At 36.1% G+C, this 12,837-nt stretch overlaps 1 protein-coding gene across 3 annotated transcripts in view; it reads right to left on the reverse strand.

Annotated features, from left to right (window-relative positions):
- The window catches only part of SESTD1 (SEC14 and spectrin domain containing 1), a 60,433-nt gene continuing 47,596 nt past the window's right edge, over positions 1 to 12,837 (reverse strand). For all 3 annotated transcript variants that reach the window (XM_074829260.1, XM_074829259.1, XM_074829258.1), the window contains 8 exons: positions 11,684 to 11,878; positions 10,971 to 11,085; positions 9,711 to 9,870; positions 6,963 to 7,044; positions 6,525 to 6,647; positions 5,073 to 5,264; positions 3,086 to 3,207; positions 1 to 756 (listed from right to left, as the gene is read on the reverse strand). In XM_074829260.1, the coding sequence (XP_074685361.1) occupies positions 627 to 756; positions 3,086 to 3,207; positions 5,073 to 5,264; positions 6,525 to 6,647; positions 6,963 to 7,044; positions 9,711 to 9,870; positions 10,971 to 11,085; positions 11,684 to 11,878 (1,119 nt within the window). In that variant the 3' untranslated portion in view covers positions 1 to 626. The remainder of the gene's footprint in view (positions 757 to 3,085; positions 3,208 to 5,072; positions 5,265 to 6,524; positions 6,648 to 6,962; positions 7,045 to 9,710; positions 9,871 to 10,970; positions 11,086 to 11,683; positions 11,879 to 12,837) is intronic.

Consider the following 12,837-nt stretch of genomic DNA (forward strand, 5'->3'; position numbering starts at 1 on the left):
TTTATATCAGATTTTAAAAAGATGATTTTTATTAAGCACAAACAGCTTTTAATACATTATCAATACAAATAGGAAAACATCTGTTTAATGAATTTGATATATCAAAGATTTGATGGGCAAGTTGCATACTGGCACAATAAAAGTGATCTTTTTTAAAAAAAAAGTATTTCAAATTAAAATTATAGGGTCACCACTGTCTACACTGCAGGAACTTTACCTACAGTCTAAATTTACTACATCACCTGGGCAGAGGGGGAAGCAAAAAACTACAATTTCATAATATGGAACTCCTAACACTTTCATTAGCACCATTCAAAGCTTGCATCAGCTGTTTAACTAAGCAGCAGCTGACAGGTCAGATAAAGCTTTACAGCAAATTTCAGTGCAAAGTTTACAGTTCCTTTTCGCAAGATACTTGGAATCTATGGTTTCATAGCATGTTAAATAATTATGGCTTGATAGATGTACAGTGTTAAAATGCTGAAAACATTTACTTTGAAAAAAGATGAGACTTGTAACAGCTGTGAAATGCATTTTAATATATTATGCCAAATTCTGTAATATGCAAACAACATGCTGGATTACAAACTGAAGTCCTATTATGAATTCACAGACAAGGGTCAGTATTAGCTCTCTGGGGTAGTGGCTTCTGGTTGTCTCAGCTGCTGCTTTTTCAGGCTAACTAGCTTCATCTTCTCTCTAATGTGTTCTGCTGCAGAAGCCATATCACTTGGGCTCCCAAAGTACTGCTCAGACCTAAAAAAAGAAAAACCAACCCACAGGGAGTTATCAGTGAAAAGTAAAACAGTACATGAATATACACATGAAAGGCACTAGAAAACACAAAGCAGGTAAGAAAAATAGGCACTTTTTCCTCTTGAAATTTAAAAGCCACCTTTAAAAGGCTCCGGAGACTCAGTGATGAGACTTGAGAGCAGATCTTAATGAAATTACAAATAAAAGTGATCCTTTTATACCCAAAAGATTCTCTCAACAGCAGGGCACTGTTCTGTTAAGTGCAACAAAATACTTCCTATTTTTTACATCCCTTCTCTGGCTACCCTCCAAGTCAGTCTGGCAGTTTTGAGTACTATGACAATCAAGGAAATCTGTCTATACATGAATTCTGAGGCTATACAATTGCTGCATTATTGAAGGACTTCACATGTATGTGAAGTCAGCCACATGCTGTCAAATTTTGCCAGCTCTCTCTCAAACCAAAAAGAGCACATGGCTATGTAAGTTGATTTCTCCCAAAAACAACAGCTGAAATGTTAGGAAAACCACTAACCAAGCTGTCAGCAAAAGGAGGATTTGAACAGAATACATGTTTCAGAAGAACAGGTACCCAATCTAATTACAAAACACCGAGGTGGAATAATGGAAATGGTGGTAGGACAAAGGACTTCGGACAGAGTAGCAGGACAGGCATAAGCAGACAGAGAAGTTATTTCACACAAGAGTAGACTAGTTTGACTAGGGAATACCAGAGACAACAGACTGCACAACTGAGCACGGGATCACAGCATGGGCAGAGGTTTTTCCTGATGAAGATTAGAAGCCATGAGCAGGCCAGGGAACAGTGACTTGCACTTCCAAGAAGATACTGACAAAAGTCTGACGTGGTGAAGAGGCTGATGAACATGCCTCCAAGCATTTTATGACATTTCTTAAACTATTTCTACTAATGAATGAACCCTTTGAAAATTGTTTGTTAAATGCTTCAAAAAGAGAATGCCTACAGATGATGAGCAGGGGATCCTGGGATTTAGGACAGCTAAAATCCCACTTTTGAGAAGGGGACATGCATAACTGCTGAATTGCCAGAGGAGTCAGAAATAACGTTGAGGATTCAGTCAGTCAGCCTAAAATACAGGTGTATATATACCTATAGCTATAAGAGCATTGTGTTAGTACTTGAAACTCAAAGTGTAACAAGTGTGGTCTTTCAAGGGGAGCTTTCCTGAATTCTAATGTTAGTTTTTACTTTAATAGTCTATCTGCCAATTACACCCATTTTAAGAATAAACAACAGTTGCTACTTTTACCAGGTCACCAAAATCTGCTCTACAGAGGTTATACCAAAACACTTTCAACAAGCATAACACACTTCTTGGGGTTTTTTTTCCCCTCACAGCTATAAAAACCTCCATTATTTTCAAATACACTCCTGAATGGGCAGTAAAACTCACTACTAGTTCAGGCCTGGGTCCATCTTCATGGGTAGCACTCCTTACTGAAGGAAACTATACTGCATAAGGAATGTGGTATTTTGGAAATAAGATGACAGGAAATTAATTTTCATGACCAGCCTCCTGTAACTGCATTTTTCAGATCGTCTTCAGGTAACCCATAATGCAGTTGCCTGATACCATCTCGTAAGGTTTCAGCCTCTAATTCAAAATACTGATTTCAGATCTCATTCATTATGGTACAGGACCTTACAAACTCAGAGACTAGTTCTAAGGCTTGGTTATACTCAGGTAGAATAAATTAACTACAAGCTCAGCATCACAATGGACAAGTATATTTTACTGAACAGAGAACTGAGTTTTATTATGTCTGAGATTCCAAAATCAATTGGCTTTTGTAGCTCAAGACAGCCACCAGTTTTAAATTAGTATGAATAGCTCACAAGGGAAGTACTGTTTTACCTAGTGAATAAGTCATATGTAAATTTATCTTAAATGTACTGGCTTCAAGACTTCAGACAGATAGAATTGCAAATAAATTAATCAAAATACCATAATTCTAATCTGGTATCTTTTTTCAGGGAGAAGAGATTGGGACTGGTCATTCTTCTGTTACTTCTACATACTTTGCTGGTGTAAAGACTGCATAAATCTAATAATTATTGTGTGGGGAAAAAGTCACTACTTTGAAAAAATGGGCATGTTGTCTTTGGAAAGTTTGAAATTGAACCTGCCTGCTTTCTGTGAAAAGATGGGAAAGAATTTTTAATAAGTATTAGTGTGCTGCCTTTTTAATTTCAGCAATAAGCATTCAGGATTCTTCTGCATATGAGACTATTACAAAACTTTACCAAAAGCATACTCAGAAGGCATTAGTAAAACATTTTGCATACCCATCGGGATAAACTACAGGCACTGTTAGCCTGTCCAACAGCGATTTCCCAACTGCTTCAATTTCATCAAATTGCTCCATTTCATTAAAAGCTTCAGGCTGCTCTGGACATTCTTGCAAAATCTATTTAAAAAAAAGGAAATGCAGAATCAAGTACACAAGGGATCGCATGTAGTTTTTTTAAGTGCCATTAACTGGCAGAGTGAATGCTCTTCCAGCATCTTCGCTGCCATGTTTATGAGAGATCAGTTGAAATATTAATATAATTCAAGAAAGGAAAATATCAATTAAGCTACATTGAGACGATAGTTCAGGGCTACCGCTGTTCTGTACTAGAACATTTTACATTATTTTTTCTTTTTTTCCTCTCTTAGAAGTAGTCTTGCTAGACAATATTCCAGCAACAAATATAGAATGCATAAAAATAGTAACCTGCATCATTAAACATACAAGACAGTCATATAAAATGAAAGAAACATGGATAACGAAGGCCCCTTACAAACAGTTTCAAAACTGAAATCTGCATGTGGCACAGAATAGGTGGGATTAAAAAAATCTGAACACAAGTGTTTTCAGATGGGATTGGAACCCAATACTAGTACTTAGTATTCACTTCTCCCTCTGCCACTTCTTGCTTTTTTCCAAAGCAGCAGTTATTAACAGCATATTTTCCTCACAGACTCATTACTATGTCACAATAGTGATATAAGAATTGTATTTTTGAACAAGAGCTTTATTTTTTTCAGCCATCCACTTTTTTTAAACTTATGATTGCCTAAAAACATAGCAATTAACTACTGCAATAATGAAAGAATGATCATAATATGGACTGAGACAATCAACTCTTAAGAGTTTATGAACCACTGAATTCTAACTTGGTATCAGGTAACTTTTTTCAGCCATCTGTGGCAGCATAGATGATATGTATCTGCTTTTGTGAACCTCCATCAACTCCCAATGTCTATAAATTCAAAGTATCTTCCATTAATACAAACAAGAAATTAATAAAAGCAAGGAGCATATGGATCAACTTAGCATCCATGCTCTCCTCTTACCACATGCAAGGTTGGCTTTTTTACAGTTATATGCAATTTTATTGTCAATATTAGAGATACATACTCTAAATTGCTTTTCTAAAATGTATCACTTCACACAAAGACTGGTTCCTGGACAAAAACACCCTGCCTCTCATGATCTACATTAATAGACATTGTCTCGAATTCAGACATTTGAAAACTCTCAACATTCCCCCCCTTCAGCAAGCTGTTACTGAATAGCAACTATTCCTTATAACCTTGTTGATTGCTCATCTTGCTCTGTGGCTTCCAGCATCATCCAACTGGGCACACTGGTGAAACACTTGGTTATAGTTTGAAAAAAATCATACCAAGGTAGAGGTGTGTCTTGAAGGAAGCATGTTCAAAACACCCCAAGTACAAAAGACAAGATTCAGCAACACAGCAGGCATGGAAACTAAACTGGTGAGAGTTGCTTTCATTTACAGTTTGTGAGAAGGCTATCGCATTCAAAATGCACACAGCTTAAAAGGCAATACTCCCTTTAAGTCCCCAAAGACCTTAAATGACCCCATAGCTTTGTATTATACCTTGCACAAAAACATAAATCACGAAGTGTTCCTTGCCTTTAAGAATTACAGTCTAAAACACACGAAGAAATGCTTTATGATCAACATCAGAGTTCCCCTCTGAAGAGTTAAAAAAAATTCTTCCCAGCCCAACTCAATGCACCTGAACTTCAGGGCTGCTGTTCTTTTCCTTAAGCAGGTCCTATACCAATACAGGTATGCAAACAGTAAGTGCACTAAGTATTGAAATTAACAATTAGAAATATATGCTTAGATTCTTTTGGCTTTTTTTTTTAATATTTAGAAAGGGGAAAAAATACACACCAACAACTTCATTTTTTCCTACATTTTGTTTGCTTAAATTCTGGTAAGAAATTTTTCTTCTTGAAACCACAACACTCACCTTTTCAGCACTTGAGTGAAATGCAACAGCCGTTTCCAGCCGGTGCACTCTTTCTTCAGAGGTTATTGTAAACTGTTTCCACACTCTGTTCAGTCTCGGAAGTGTGTCCCCTGAGGACCTTGAAGTGCATCGCAGGGACTGGCACAGGACAACAGTTGCCTGCAGTAACTGTCTCCCATAATCATAAGTACTCTAAAAGTTAGAGGAGACGGGAAAGAAAGTACATGTAAAAACTGCATTTAACTTAGGAGCTAATTAACATATTAAAATGACAGCAGACAAGTTTATGAAAGCTCCTCAATTTAGTTCAATATACTTTGTGGACCTAATCTGGTCTACTAGAAAACGCTGCTTAAGTATGAATTGCAGTGACAAAACAGTGCTTTTGCTCTTTAAAAGAAAATATTAAAAAATTAAAAATAGTACCCTGTTGTCTAGCATTCACACCAGCAAAAGAACAGAGCTTCCTGAAATTTTTGAATAGCTGTTTAGATCTTACATGGGATATCTGGTATCTACTGCCAAGATGACTGTCTCACTGACTTCACTGTCACCATGTTTGTGGTCACCCAGCATCCAGGTGCACTGTGGCACATCACTTGCAACAGCAAGCTACCCTCCTGTCATTGTCAGTTCTGATTCATCAAAAGAGAAAATCAGTTCCAGTGTAACAGGTGCAATTTGAAAACATCACATCTGTTCATCAGCAAGTCTGAATTAGACATTCCTAAAAGCAGTACACACCTGAAAATGCACCTGAAAAAGGCCCAGTTTGTATACTTTCTATTCTTAGGTAAAATTCTTTCACATGCACCTGGCATCTGTTTATATATTCAAGATATGCAAACAGGTGTACAAGCATGCCCTGTGGCTTCAGTGAATTTGAGTACTCTTGTACAGCAGGATTCATTAGTTGGCTGCTACAGTCAAGAATTAAAGCTGTCAGTTCTGTTCAACCACTAACTCTGCTAGTGCCAAAACTCCTTGCACGAGCAGGACCACGCACTAACAGTCAGCGCTATCTGGAAAACCAATAGAAAGACAGGCTCTGTTTCATGAGGTGCAGCACAAAATAGAATGAAACCAAGTGACCCACCCATATTTTAGTATTTTATTGCAGTCCTTGAAAAAAAAAAGTCTTTATAAACACTGTTCGAAATATATGCCTTTTAAAGAAAGTCAGTGTGAACTTTATGTTTTGTGGCTTACACTGCCTGTGTGAAGCAGATAAGCTAAGGTAGTAAACTGTAGCATCGCTATTGTTCATGGAACTTCGAAATCTCATTAGGCTCATCTCCAGTTCCAACAATCATGATTTCTTCATTCAAGCATTGAGGCAAACCATTAAGACTAGTAACAGGTGTTCCATGATTATCCATACAGGTACCAATTCTATCCAAGGACATCTTCTGAAACTGTACAAAACCCATATTGCTAAAAAAAATATTTCACCTGTGCAACATCAACAAATTTTCGATGTTTCTCCAGTAAAACTTTTGTTTCTTGAGCATCATCTCCCAGTCGGATGTGTGTCTTCAGCAGAGCATCCAACAGTTCACTTAACCATTCTACCGCCTTAAAACAGAAGTTAAAACAACAAAAATAAATTAGAAAGAAATTAATCCACAAGGGTGAGGTAACTTCAGTACTAGCATATACTTTTGGTGTGGAAAAAAGTTAAAAGACATACCACAAACTGGTAGATCATACTTGCAATCACCAAATACACTACTTTCAGTTATTACCATATCCTTTATTTTCACTGTACATATTCACTAAATAAAACCACATTTGAAAGCGACAAAAATACTGTACAACTATCAACGCCCATAAATTTAACCAGTGGACTACAAAGACCAGAATGATGAAATTCTCTAGGCATTTCCGTACCTGAGCAGCATCCTCTTCGCATTTAAATAACTGTACCATCTGAAGCATCTTCAGTCGCCGCACATCCACCATATCCTCACACCTTAAAGAGCAGCACAGAAAGGCACGTGTATAGCAGACACAATACACTGAGTCTGACAGCGATGTTTTCAGTGAGCAACATTAAGATGCAAGTGTTCATGAAAAGGTGATTAAAGCATTTTTGTGCTGCTTAGCTTGGCCAAAATATATAATGCCTTGTATATCAATAAGGAACATGCAGTAAATAGAACTGAGCACTACAACCCACCTAAATCATGGTCCTCAAGACTCCTGATATGACTAAGCTATAGTTGTAACTACTGCTGATATTACTACCAGTAGCTGCTACAAGGCCTTCCAGCAGCATTGCAGGTTCCTTACCTTGTTGCACTGGTAAGATTTGCCACACAGAGACATACATGGCTAAGACAGACTTTATGCTACTGAAGTCTAGGTGAAAGCTAACTTAAACCTTGCATAATTCTGAATAGTACCTTGAGCTGGTGGCAAAGTTTTCTTGGTGAATAAAGCAAGGACTGTTTAAAAGAAGTTAATACATCTTTCCATTTTTCTTTTTAGCTAACTAAAGATTGTAATAATTGAACCCTTACATGATTATGTCCTTTACAATAACTTGTCAGGAAGCATTTCAAAATCTAATTAATGTAAAAACTAATTCTAATTCTCTTGTTCTGAATTAAGCACACTTTGCAGTTCTTTCTCTAGTTCAAATTTTAAAAAGAATTGGAAGTTTTTTTCTTTCCACAGTGAGAGCTAAGCTAATAATTTAGCAGAATGACCTTTCCACTTCAATTTCAGAAGCTTACTAAGTAGACGGCAAGATCTAGACTCCCATCCAGTGCAATTACTAATGTCAACAACATCCAGCACTATAAGCAAATGCAAGTGACTGTATTCACAGATCTGTTTTTTCAAACCAGTTGCAAACACAAGCACTTCCAAAGAACAGTTTGTTAGTGTGCTGCGTTTTATGTGTCCTGAGGTGCTCTGATGCATACAGAAAGGAAATTTGTCACTCTTATAATGCAGGAAAACAGTTTATGGGTTTCAAAAACATAACTAAAGAGACAAAATGCCTCTAGAAATAAACATTATACTATATGTGTATATAAATAATAGGAAACATTCAGTAGAATTTGAAAAAAAAATGTAGTGTCACAAAAGTTACTGTTAAATACTACTGAAAGATACTGGTCATTATTATACATTTTGTCTCTCGTCCAGGCTGAAGAATCTTGTTTAATCATTAATCATCTGGAAGCTGCTTCATACCTTTGTCTGAACATTTTATTGACTTTTTGACCTTCTGTGACTTCCCACAGTTCTACATCCCTTCTGAGAACAGGGACCAGAACTGTGTAACACTTAAAACAGAAATGGACTACAAATCTATACAGTGACACAATGATGGTTTCCTTTTAGTTTTCTATTCCCTTCCTAATAATCCTTAGTGTTCTACTTGCTTCTCACAGTATGACTGAACATTAAAGCAATTTTTGCAAAAGTTTTCCAATGTTTATCTTGTGAGTTAATGGCTGGTTCAGAGCCCATAACTATATAAAGTATATGAAGTATATAGAGTTTTTCCTTTTCCTATGTGCATTTCTTTTTTCAATACTGAATTCCAACTGCCATTTTATCACGCAGTGACACAGTCCTCTACTGCTCTTTACAGCTGACCCTCTAAACACAAGTGCTGCTCAAGTAAATAGGATTCAGAGGACATACTTAAAACAATACCTTCTCTAAGCGTTACCAAAACATGTAGTTTCTTAGACTAAGCTCCCTAACAATTTGTGAGTGGTAGAATTAATTCCTAAAATGAGCAACTTGATGCTCATTACACCTTGTTGTTCCCTAGAGGCACCTTTTTCTTCAGCCATTGCCCTCATAGTTCAGACACTTTCTTTGGAGAGCACTTTGTCTCAGGGATTCCAGCAGTAATGGGCAACATCATCTGATTCTTTCACACTGTTGAGTACAAAAAAAGGCTGGCACTGTGGCAAATACAGTACTACTATATCTTTAAGAAAAAATAATCAGTGAAAGGCTCGCAGGAAGAATATGATGGCAAAATCCATCCTTCTTGCAAGTTCAACTCTCCCCAGCGTTCTTCCCTACTACAACTTCATTCCCCACTATCTTTCTGCAAAACTCAAAAAACGCAACATTTGCAAAACTGAATTCTCCTCCATTTTGTACCCTGTCCCCCCAACACCATCTCATCTTTCTTTCTGTCTTCAGGAGTGAAAATGCCAGGCTCAAGGGATACAGGTTGTGAAAAAGAAGAGGAGGATAAACAAGTCTGTACGTAATTAATACGTAATTTTAGAGCCATCATCACTACTGCAGTCTTATTATACCTTCCATCTCAGACTGCTAACATATAAAACATGCCTCTTGTATACATTCCATAACTCCATAGAAAAGAAATGTATAATTCTTGAGCATTTACAAGCACAGAAAAACTCAAATACTCCATCCAGTACCAAAAGACAAAAGGTGTTTGATTTAGGAATATGGTACAACAGATTAGGCAGGGAAGCTTCTGTCCCATTTAAATATACCACAAATACAAATTACAGTTGTACCACATACCTTAGCTGAAGATAAAGTAAAATGGTCTCTAAAAAAAAAATTTTTAAAATAAACATATAAAGTGACCTATCAGTACATGAAAATCTTCATGACTAGAACTGTTGTTACCTTTGTTTTCTAAGCTGCATATCTTCCATTACTCCTTGGATATGGTCCACATTTTCTTTGTTTTCAATGGTCACATCTTTTCCATAGGCCCAGGATGCCTGATTAGATATCTGATCAAGAAGACTTTGACCTTTCTCACGCAAGCCTTGCAAGCCTAAGTCTAAAGAAAAAAAAGAATAAAGAAGGAAAAAAGTCAATGGTCACTCTTATAAATTTGTTATTTTTTTCCCCAAGGGAGAGATATGAAATGCAACAGAATGAGATGGAAGGCTGGAAAGTGAAAAGGGTATTACTATCTGTCTTTCACTGCCCTTTCCAACTTTTAAGTTCGAGTGAGCACTTCTCTATATTAACAAAGAAGTAAGGCTTTGCTACTTTATGACCTAGCAGATAACAAGGAAAGGAATAAAAGCTGACAGTGAGTATTAACTTTTCAGCATATAAATAGCTAATTAATGTCTTTAATCCACACAGTTGCACAATACCTAAAATATTTATCACTGCTAAGCAGTCGTAGCCTAAGTGTTCTTCCATGGCTGGCAGAAGTTACTACTTTATAATACATTTGATATGGCCGATACATTCTTCTATACTGAAATATGCCAATCCTTAGAATCTGCTGTTACATCTATTATTTGGCAGCTCTACTATCTGTTTTCTTAAGGGAATATCTAACTTATGCATTGAACTGTTATACTCCAATAACTACTTCTACCATATATGATTTTGCTTTTAAAGCTCTTTCTCCTACAACATATTGGACTAGATGATCACTGTAGGTCCCTTCCAACTGAAATATTCTATTCTATATGCTTGACAGTGTAACCACCTTAAATGTGCCATTTATTAACATATACATTCAAGCTACTGCGAAATACTCAGTACAAGCATTCTAAAAACTGAGTGGATGACAATTTTAATCATCAAGGTGTCAGTTCTGGAGACAAAGAGATCATTTAAGCACTATATTCCCAAGATACTAAGGACGATTAGTGGGGGAAAAGTTTGTTTACAGATGAAATGCAAGTTAATGGTATATAATCAATATATATTACATGTAAAATATTTAAAAGAAAACATTTCCAGATAGAGCTACTATGCAGTAGATTGCATAAGCAAGTCAATTACTTAGCTAGAAACCGGAAGAGAGATATTTTTTTCTGCTGTCTTTTTTAAAGGGGGTGGTGGGATTACTGTGTATTTTCTTGTAATGCATTCATTAGAATGTGTTTATCTGAAATGCAGAAATCTTTTGCTTACCAACACTTTTCAATTTCTCTTCCAGTAGTTTTAAAGTTTGTTGAATTGATGCCCCATCTGCTGGCGCTACATCTACACACAACATTCCTAGTAAGCCATCCAATTGCTGAGACAACTAAAAAGAAAAACAAACATCTTTTTAAATATCAACATTTATGCTGAGCTTCAGACAGTTGGGTCTACAATCTTCTTCTAAATGTTTGGAAATATGTCATTTTAGAAGTTTCTCTTTGCATCTATAGAAAATTAAAGTCAAGATGGAAAATAAACGACCCATCTGCATACAAAATTCCAAGAGCATACATCTCTAGATGGGGGGTAACCAAATTTTTTTTTTTTTTGACAAGTATAGGAACGGAATAAATGTCAGTTTAAAAAAGAAATTATGGAAAGTATACCAAATTGTGGTTTAGTTAATGCATATGCCTCTATTTTTTTTTTAAAAAAGAGGGGGAAAAGAGCAACTTTTTAACTAGTAACCATTTTATTTCAAATGCTACTGAAACGTAAGACATATTACAAAGCACTTCCCTCCTAAAAATGGGGAAATTTTCAGTGTTTCAGTTATAGTAAATGAAGACTTACGGCACCTTCCAAGTATCATATTTCCCCCCACTCCCGTACATTTTTTCCAACGTATTCAACATTTGTAATACTAAGGCAATAATATATTGACAGGTGAGCCTGTGAAAAGTTTAAAAAGAAAAACTTACATCCTGGGCAACACTGTGGAATTCAAGTGCTGCTTGTAATAGATTCTGCCTGAATTCCAGCTGACTGGCCTGCCGGTAACACACATCACTCAGCTGTTGCTGCAATGCTTTCAATTCCACGAGGTCCTCCTCATCCCCTGCGTTTAAAAGAGCTGCTATCTGCTGATTAAGCTCAACATAAACAGCAAACCACTCCTACAAACACAAGAAAATTAAGCATTAATACTAAACATAATTCTATTTCTCTTAAAATGCCATAGATCTAACTGCAGACTAATAAATAATCAAATTTTAAAAATAACTTATTACAGCTTACACTATAGTTATGAAATCTCACACAGGAGGTAAAAACATTCCTAATTTCAAATCAACTCAAAAAGTGCTTAGTACATGTACTGTAGTATAAAAAAAAAAAGGTGCAGAAAGATGGGAAGATTACAAGGCATGGCTAGTAGCTCCCAGCACAAACTCCCACTCAAACTATTTTACTGAACTAACAGACAAATTCTAGCATTTTAAACAAATTTCTAATGCTTACATGTCTACAGTGCTCCACTGAAATAAAAGACCTTTTGCCAAGTGGTAATTACAAAAAGCTGTTCACAAGACTATTTAGGTGTTACTTTCAGGGACATGATTGAAAGCAGCAATAATTTTTATAAAATATTTAGAAAAAATACTAGTGTTGACGAATTGGAAGTAATCTCTATCTTCTGAATAAAACAGAATCTTCATGGAGAGAAACTTCAAAGTGATTGTTGTTTCTTATTTAAGGAAAGCTTTAATTTCAATATTGAGTTTCAATAAAAATTGAAACTCAATTCAAAATGTGCAGATTTGTTTCTCAAATGCTTCTATTACTGAATACATACATAGGAGTTCGTTATGTTGTCATGGTGGTATATTTGCAGAAGAAAATAGTTTAAATATTTAACAATTCTGGGAGGCTTAAAAGTAACTTGATCACATTCACATCTTGCATGATTGAGATGCCTGTAAAGCAAAACACGCTTGCTCAACAGCTTTTATTTTGGCCTACAATAGTGACCTTCAAATGCCCTATGCATTTCTAATGCTATGGAATAGCACCATCTATTGGCCTAAAATAGGTGATTTAATTAGTATTCTTGTCACACCTATTGGGATGTTTGCAA

The sequence above is a fragment of the Strix aluco genome, chromosome 6, assembly GCF_031877795.1.
Source record: "Strix aluco isolate bStrAlu1 chromosome 6, bStrAlu1.hap1, whole genome shotgun sequence".
In the NCBI taxonomy this organism is placed as follows: domain Eukaryota; kingdom Metazoa; phylum Chordata; class Aves; order Strigiformes; family Strigidae; genus Strix; species Strix aluco.